At 47.5% G+C, this 9,135-nt stretch overlaps 1 protein-coding gene across 7 annotated transcripts in view; it reads right to left on the bottom strand.

The window, feature by feature from the left end:
* Positions 1-181: 181 nt before the first annotated feature.
* LOC122379595 (actin-related protein 8-like) overlaps positions 182-9,135 on the bottom strand; it is a 31,277-nt gene continuing 22,323 nt past the window's right edge. For all 7 annotated transcript variants that reach the window (XM_043361914.1, XM_043361912.1, XM_043361913.1 and 4 more), the window contains exons 8-14: positions 7,432-7,548; positions 3,499-3,651; positions 3,048-3,154; positions 2,561-2,675; positions 2,058-2,226; positions 1,626-1,754; positions 182-865 (exon numbers count right to left, since the gene is read on the bottom strand). In XM_043361914.1, the coding sequence (XP_043217849.1) occupies positions 693-865; positions 1,626-1,754; positions 2,058-2,226; positions 2,561-2,675; positions 3,048-3,154; positions 3,499-3,651; positions 7,432-7,548 (963 nt within the window). In that variant the 3' untranslated portion in view covers positions 182-692. The remainder of the gene's footprint in view (positions 866-1,625; positions 1,755-2,057; positions 2,227-2,560; positions 2,676-3,047; positions 3,155-3,498; positions 3,652-7,431; positions 7,549-9,135) is intronic.

The following is a 9,135-nucleotide window of genomic DNA, read 5'->3' as shown; positions in this document are numbered from 1 at the left end:
GGAAACGTAAAACCGTGTTAACTGTAAATGGTAAAACACTCATACGTTTTGACATAGGCAGCCGATCCACCAATGCCACAAAATTAATCTATAATCCAGTGCAGTTGTCACCAGCCTTCCGATTGGAATTATCACACCGTTTAGTTTGTCAGCAGAATAATTAAGCAGAAGCAAAAAAGGCTCTGAACAGGTACATTTTATATCAAAATCAAATGCATTTACATACTGTCAGTTTCGCAAAGAACAGTAGCCAGCGAGCTCCAATCACATTCTACAATGAAATCAAGTCTACAAAACACTTAAAAAAGTCGTGCGATAGTGATGGCAGTGGAAGTACTTCACTTATAATTGATGGCGATGTACATATGAGCAAAACCCAAACTACGTAACAAACAACTCGGCGGGTACGCACTCAAATAGCGATATAGACTTGGCAACCAAATATGCTGAGCATCATTGAAAAATTGCCGGTGTCATGTTCACGCAAATAGACTAACAAAGTTACAAACCAATAGAATAGTAGGTTTGTGCCCCATTGTCCCCGATACAGTGACGACAAATGCACAGCACGAAAGAATAACTCGTTCAACACTTCAGTTATCAGGTACCACTAGCTTTTCCACGAGATCGCTACATAACACTCACCACTGGCGCCGCCTTCCGTCCATTCTCCGAACCACAGCCTGCTCTGTTCACCAGTAGAAGGCGGCCTTTTCGCGGAGTGTGCGGACGCCGTGTGTGCGCCACTCGGCCGGCCGGATCCACAGCTCGCCGGCAGACTCCATACAGGCCATGATGCAGGCGCCCTTCCAGCCGACCACCTCTGGGTCCTGCTCACGCGGCTCAGTCACCACCTCCATGTGCTCTGAGGGAAGGGGGGAGGGGCACAGTCACAACCCCATGTGCTCTGAGGGCGGGGGGGGGGGGGGGAAGGAGCTCCGTCACCATACGAGGTCGTAGGTATATGAATTAGCCACCGCACCTTGACCAGACTGAGCAAGTACGAAAGTTGGCCACTCACCGGGTCGGAACTGGTATGTAATCTGCCAACTCACCGAGGCTGAATTGGTAGGGAATCTGGCCACTCGCCGTGTCGGAACTGGTAGGGAATCTGGCCACTCACCAGGTCGGAACTGGTAGGGGATCTGTCCACTCACCGGGTCTGAATTGGTAGGGAATCTGGCCACTCACCAGGTCGGAACTGGTAGGGGATCTGTCCACTCACCGGGTCTGAATTGGTAGGGAATCTGGCCACTCACCAGGTCGGAACTGGTAGGGCATACCTATGGCCACTCACCGGGTCTGAATTGGTAGGGAATCTGGGCACTCACCAGGTCGGAACTGGTAGGGGATCTGTCCACTCACCGGGTCTGAATTGGTAGGGAATCTGGGCACTCACCAGGTCGGAACTGGTAGGGGATCTGTCCACTGGTAGGAATCTGGCCACTCACCGGGTCGGAACTGGTAGGGGATCTGTCCACTCACCGGGTCTGAATTGGTAGGGAATCTGGCCACTCACCAGGTCGGAACTGGTAGGGCATACCTATGGCCACTCACCGGGTCTGAATTGGTAGGGAATCTGGCCACTCACTGGGTCGGAACTGTTAGGGCATATGGCCACTCACCGGGTCTGAACTGGTAGGGTATCTGCAGGGAGAGCCTGCTGCGGAGCCAGGTGGCGAAGCCGGTGAACTTGGCGCCGCCGCCCACCACGATCACGCACGAGTAGAACTTGCGCTTCAGCTCGTCACTGCCTGTGGGTGACACAGGACAGAGGGCGCTGGTGAGGGCGGGGAGCGGGCTGAGATAGAGCGCGTCTAGCAAATACGGTCATCACAGGCAGCTCTGAGCGCAGTGACAGGATGCAATACCCAACATACTGTAAATAAAACAGCACCCCAGGTACAGCTGTATCTCAGCGTAAAAATTGACAGCAGTCCCCAATAAACAAACGAGAACTCATGAAATAAAGCCCCTAATCCAATCCCCTGAACAAGTAAACTCCTCAGTACATCCACCGCTACTGAGACATCTTTCAAACTGCATGAAGATCTTACCACACTGATCCACGCTGTGAAGGATGGCCTGATCCAGGCTGAGCAGCTTGTCTATCTTGATCTGGCCCTTGCTGTCCTGTGATTGGCTGGGCTCTAAGGCATCGACCTCATCGTCGAGCTGCGATTGGTCCACCGCCTCGCTGGCGGTGTCAGCCGTCTCCCGCTTTCTCTGTAATATAGACGAGGGGTACGGTCAAACCATGACAGCAAGGCAGTTGACTATAAAGATCATACACGCAGAGCCTCATAACAAAGCAAACAGTCAAGAAAACACAACCAAGCAAATCGAATACCAAATGTATCTTTTATTTACATCTGCAGGAGCTGGATTAATGACATCACTAAAGGGAACGTAAACTAAAAACATCAATTTGGACGAAGTCAACAAAATTATGGTATCCACCACATCTCATTAAAGTTACTCGCACAATGCACACCAGCTCCCTGTCAGGAACCCAGCCGACCATCCACAACTGTCGACCCCCTCCCCGCCGGCCACTCACCCCGGTCTCTCGGAGGTAGCCGGTGTCGAGCGGGTCGTCCGAATCGCCCCGGTACGGGTCGTACAGCCACGACTGCTTCGGGCCGGTCAGCTGGAACAGCGACGCGTTGAAGTAGCTGTAAGACAAGGCGACAGAGGGTCACAGGTCATCAAACGTCGGGGCTGAGCCGGTGGAGGTCACGCCAGTTATGAGGTAAGAGCTGCAGAGGTCACTGTCGGAACAGCGAAGAGGTCAAGGGACATAAGAAGAGGGACATAATGCATTACCGTGACAACTGACAACACAAAGTGACGAAACAAATGTCAAGCAACTAGTGCTTGCTGTACATTGCTCTGCAAAATGTTCATACGATGGTAACATATTAGGATTTTTAAATAGCACGGGACTTAACGAAAAATGCATGTCCTAATGTCGTTCATTAACATCGATGAACCAGAAATATGGCCGTCACCACCGTCCGCTGATAAATGCCTCACTTCCCCCGTACCTGAGCGGTGCAATGATGCACTCGTCCCCCAACTGCAGCGTGTACTGCAGGGACGGGTGGTGCGGCTTGCTGACACGGAACGTGTGCTCCTGAGGGCCGCACGTGTCCTGAGGAAGTGGCAGGAGACACGGTCATCGTACAGCTGAACAAGTGATCCTGCACTCAGCACGGGCCCTGAGAGGGTGCTTAGGGGGAGCTACGGTCATTTTACAGCGACGGCGGCCGTGTTCTTCAGGTGGCGCGAAATTGAATGGGATTCCGGCTCATGACACCAAGGATGTCATCATACCATAAAGGAAGAACTCATGTGAGAATGAGGTCGAGAAAATGAATGACTTCTATTTTCTATGAGGATGACGTTATATCACGATTTCCAGTCATACCACGATGACAATTAGTTATGTAGCATACACAGGAGCAGCGTTTTCGGTCCACTGTCAGACGTTCTTACCAGGTCCACATGGCAGTAGGTCTCCTTAAGTTTGTGGAGCAGCAGCGCATCCAGCCGAGAGGCGGGCGAACACTGCTTGTACGGGAACGCGCTGCGGCGCAGCAGCCAGTAAAACACCTGGGTGACGTCACTGCCGCCGTAGTCCAGGTGAATCTGTCGGTGTGAGATCAGCTGGTGACGTCATAATGATGTAGGAGACCAGTCAGAGCAGGGCAACAGAAATAAACACAAACCAGTACAGACCGACAATAGCAGTGGTTTCAGGCGCCCAAGTCATATTATGCTATGAGACACGTGGGCGTAGATGAGACTTCATCATTAGATCACCCACACACGGATGTCTGGGAGCTGTCAACAGGGAGTTGTTAACGCCTGGATAACTTAACAAAACAAAGCATGTGTAATTACTCTATTTAGAACGCAACTGAAAACCAAGTCATGATAGATAATATGGTTTCAACTCTTAACTTGAATCAAATGCGTGCGATGGGCAGCTCCACAGTTCACATGAGAATATTTAAGCTACAGCCAGCCCCCAAAAAGACAGTTCCTGACCTGAATAGGTTTGGAGCTACATGCTTGATGCCTTGACAAAGTAGTTAACAATGACTGATTTGGTGATGAGACGCACCACAGATTTAACTCGTTAAGTCACCACATGCACTTACGAGGAACACATAAAAACAGCATCACATTAGTTAGGATCATCATCTTACTACACTGGACAGCTGTCATAAAAACATGAAAAAGAGTTGCGTATTTGGAGACCAGTCCCCAAAATGGCGGCGTAATTTGGGCGCGTTTCCCAGAAGGGTGTCCACCCCTAAGCGGGCCGATTCCGTTCCTGATGGGTTCCAGACGACCAGCGCTGCCGACGGAAGTTTGTGTCGACCTTTGACCAAGCTGCCATGGTTTTAGGGCGTGGATTGAGGCCGAACGCCGCGGGCCGCAGAAAACGGACCAAAACACGCAGACTCAAAACACAGAGAGGACACACAGAGCCACAGAAAGAAAACAGCCGATAGAGCTAATGATGGCCCGTAGCATAGAAATACCGGACCTTTTAGGAAACGTACTAAAATGCAAACAACAGTAAGAAAAGCAACGCATGCTGATTCAGATGAGAGAGCCACAAAAAAAAACGTACGAAATACGCGATACCGACTGAGGAAGGCGTGAAATTCATTGCGCTATATTGGATCTGAACATAAACAAAATCTGGCACATATGCTCCATGTGTTACACAACCTAAAATGTCGCGCTTCAAACCGCGCAGCCAAAATTGGCCAATGGCACGATATGCGTTGCGTCATTTGGGGCGAAAGGTCATTATAAACTGCCATCGAGGAAGCATAGGGTGAAGTCGTATAAGAGTACGCACTTAGTGGATTTCTTGCTCTCATTTGTTTAATATTTGAAGGAAAGAAATCGCAAATAGGGAATATTAAAGTTCATTGAATTAGCCATCAACCCATGGGGCACCGATCCTTCAGCGTAAATGGAAGTGGTCTAAAACTGACATTTTCTGAACCGTTGCACTTGCGTACTCTTACCATATGGGGTGTGTAAGAGTACGCACGCCAGGCGGGTGGAGTACGCAAGCATATGAACACACACCTATGCAGCTTGCACTGTCCAAATGCTTAACTTCAAACTCAGAAGGCATTTAAGTTAATTCTAGTATCCAAAAAGAAAAACATAAAATAAATCTTTCAAGTCTATAAATCAGGAAATAATCATGTCGTGTGTTTCTTAAAAAAATGCACAATCAAAAAGGAGAATAACTCGTATTTGGAAGAATTTCGGGTACGCATCTGCATCACAGTGCTCCATTGATGATATACCTACAAAACAATCGTCATTGAGCGATAGATTAATAATTCTATATTTCTGTATATTCGATTTAATGTATAATTCTGCGTACTCTTACCCTCCTGAACAGTGCGTCCTCTTACCGTACATGCAATTCGCGCACAAAACAACCCCGAAACGTTGTGCAAAGCTTCGCAAACAGAATATTGCACTGTACAGTATTTCCCCAGATAACCTCACAAGTTTCCCACAACAATCACGGAAATGTACCTTGTCTCAACTGCCAAGTATCAAAATTATTGTACCATATCATAATAATATCATAACGCTCGAAAATAATATTCATCGCCTTAAACTCAACAGCGTCGCCGCTCAACGCCCACGTTCCGTTGGTGACATGCACGCACTGGCGGCTTCATGTCACTTCATGAACTCGACAAACCCGCGTTGCTAAGCAACCGAAACAGCTGATGCGTACTCTTATCGCCCGCGTACTCTTACCCGCCCTTACCCTACTTACGACTGGCATTAACCCGCGCCCCACTGGGGTCTGTGTATAACACGCCCTACTGGGGGGGGGGGGGGCTATTCATAGCCCCCCCTCCTAACTCCGAAACTACTGGGCCGATCGTCAAAATTCAAACGGCGTCTGATAGCCCCGGAAAAACTGTCGAGCGAAACCTAATTTCATTGACCTCGAGGTCATCGATGACGTCACAGGTCAGGTCAAAGTAAAAATTATTAGCACTTTGGCTTGTTCACATTTTGGGCTCTGGCCGCCGTCTTACAAGTCAGATCAGGCTCATTTTTGGTTTCCACACTCGTGAACAGATGCTCTAGATACCTTGAGGGTACCAAACTTGTACTTTGATTTTCAGGTCAGGGTCAGGTCATCACAGGTCACGAAAATATTATATCATGCGTCGGTCACGTGACACATGTTTTATGGTCCATTTAGGCCATAGATTTCGAATTTGATGTCCTCTGTGTCATTCAAGGTCATTTGGAGTCGAAATTAGCTTAGGTCAGGTCACTTTCAGGTCAAAAAAGGTCAAATTTTGAAGTTGAAATTTTTCAACAAAAAAGGTGTCTATTGGATGCAGTTTGAGCTCAGGAACACGATGGTGCCATTTATATTGGTGTACGATGCCAAATACGTACTGAAAAATTGATTTGAAAAATTAATAATTGTGAATTTTTTGCAATAATGCGTATAACTTGGCCATTTTTGAAGATATTTAGCTAAAACTTGCTAAAGTTAGTCATAATCATGCGTTCTGTCACATATATTCCGGTTTTTTCGAAAAGTCAAAAACTTTTTGAAAAAAATATAAAAATATAAATTTTGAATATTATTATATAAAATTTTCGAAATTTTCAAAATTTTGAAAATCCGAGATAGCAGTTTGATAGCGCGGTCAATTCTGAGTTCTTTCATGCAAAGAAATTGGATCTAGCTTAAAAACTGAGCTCTTGGGAGCGATTGCCGTGGTTCAATGTTTTGCGTCGAAATCGGACGAACATGACGTCACTCTGACGTCATTTCCGGCCGACCTATGGTAGCTACGAAGTTCAAATTTTGACACAAGGTGTCAAATTGATGCAGCCGAAGGTACTGAAAGTTTGGCGTCGATTCGCCAAGCGGTTTAGAAGTTATTGCAGAAAAACGGGAGGGGGGGCTATAAATAGCCCCCCCCCCCCCCAGTGGGGCGCGGGTTAAGAGGGCTTGAAGAATCTTATACCTACTCATGCAAAGAATCAAAATGTGATTTTGTCCCATGTGACGACTGGATAATTTCACCGGTCCCCAAGGAGCGGTTACAGCACCTAGTAAAGAGGAGACTATCAGACAGGGGTAAGCCGTCGAGTATGTATTAGAGCAGTTTTTTTCCTAACAAATTCCCAGTTCTCCCCGTCGCAACTGATTCGCACTTCCAAATGACACGCATCCATCAAAGGACATGTCTTCTGCTGACCCATCCCGTCCTCATCTAGCCCACCTCGCTCCTCTGCTGACCCGCCCCGCCCCTCCGGCCTCCACTGACCCGCGTCTCTCGTATGGACATGCCGTCCGTCCACTGACCCGCGTCTCTCGTATGGACATGCCGTCCGTCCACTGACCCGCGTCTCTCGTATGGACATGCCGTCCTCCACGCAGGAGACGGACGTCTTCTGGTCTCCGACGTCCACCACGCAGGCTGAGGGCACGCCCGAGCCAAACGCCGCTGCCACGTGGTCCTGAAACAATGGGTACGGAGAGGCGAGTGAGAGCGTGTGATATCCAAAAACCTGACGCTTCCTGCGACTATACGACAGAGGAGGTCAACCCACGCCAGCCGCATGTGGGCGACATTGTCCAACTCTAACTCTCTCTATCCAGCTCCAATATCGGCTTCTAAAGCTGGTCAGTTTAAAGGTAGTGTGCCACCTTTGAAAGATTTCCCATTTTATTTTTCCTAGGATAAGAAGCTTCTGTTTTTACCTAATATCGCAAAAAAAATCAAAAATGGGCCTGGAATAGTGCCTTTTTCGCCTAAAAGTTTTTCGGTTTTTAGATATGTATAACAACTGTAGTGGGCTCACCTGCAAACAGGCGTCGGGCAACAATCGCGAATGCGGCGCACTTGTGACAATAAGCAAAGGTCATTATAGTGTTACGACCATACGACGTACGGGAATGAGTTATCAGCTGTCTAATCGTAGACAACACAATGTCGAGCCTTAAACTGTAAGCCCGTATTGGTATTGTTTCTTTTATTTGGCTGTCGAACATTATTTATGGTTTGAAATATGATTTTATGTAAAATAATTGATATAAAAAAGCCGTCTTATAAGTTATGACCCCATTTCACCACACGCAAGTGGCAGAAATGACAATGATCAGCTGACGCATTTTTCTTGGCCGAAGTCAGAGCGCGCGGCCCGACGCACCACGCGTATTTGGAAATTCCGACCTCGACGAGCATCAGAAGCCACCTAACAGGCGTGTTCGAAACCCCAGGAGATGATGATGAACGGGTTTATCGAAACTTGATTGGATGAGCATATCGGTAATAGCGATTTCAGTGTGTGCATTTATTGTTCATAGTGGTGTGAAATGTGGTTGGGGGGGTACGACCGACAACCCGTCGGGGCGAATTTCGCACTGGGGTACTCAAAATTTGAAGAATTTAAGACGTTTCCATGAGTTTTGAAGGTATGGATAAGTTCTAAAAATCCGGTTCTCCTTATCTGGGCCATTAACTCCATACGGTCCAAGAAAGCTGGCACACTACCTTTAACCCTCGCCCTGGCAGGGCATTTTTCATAACACAGCCTGGCAGGGGGGGGGGGGGGTCGATGCGACCCCCCTCGCGATTGGCTCCTATGGCACCTAGAAACACCAAATTTGGTAGGTAGGTGGGCCCCCTGGAGTTCTCGCCCCTGTGCAAATTTGGTTGCTCTAGGTCAATATTTAGGGGGGTTTTGGGGGGTATAAATGTACAAATTTCGCTAAGAACAGGTCAAAAGTTTTCGCTTATAACTTTTGATCTAATTAAGATAGAGCAAAAAGAAAAGCACCAGTGAACTCAGCACGTCAAGGCGCGTCGAATGATATACTTTTTAGCTTGCTTAAGTGTACTTAAAGTTTTTCTTAATTTTTAAGTAAACTTTAATTAATTAATTAAGTTCATATTAACCAAATTGCATAATATCGCATATCATTCGATTCGGCTGATCACCAGGAACACAATGATACCATTTTTTAAGCTCTAGCGTCATTATGTGCCAAGTTATTAGCAAAAACGTCATTTGACCTCAGTTGACCTCATTTGACCTGACCCA

This window comes from Amphibalanus amphitrite, unplaced genomic scaffold (genome assembly GCF_019059575.1).
Source record: "Amphibalanus amphitrite isolate SeventyFive unplaced genomic scaffold, NRLGWU_Aamphi_draft 000081F_arrow, whole genome shotgun sequence".
In the NCBI taxonomy this organism is placed as follows: domain Eukaryota; kingdom Metazoa; phylum Arthropoda; class Thecostraca; order Balanomorpha; family Balanidae; genus Amphibalanus; species Amphibalanus amphitrite.
Note: the sequence above shows the minus strand (reverse complement) of the source record. Positions and strands in the feature narration are given on the sequence as shown.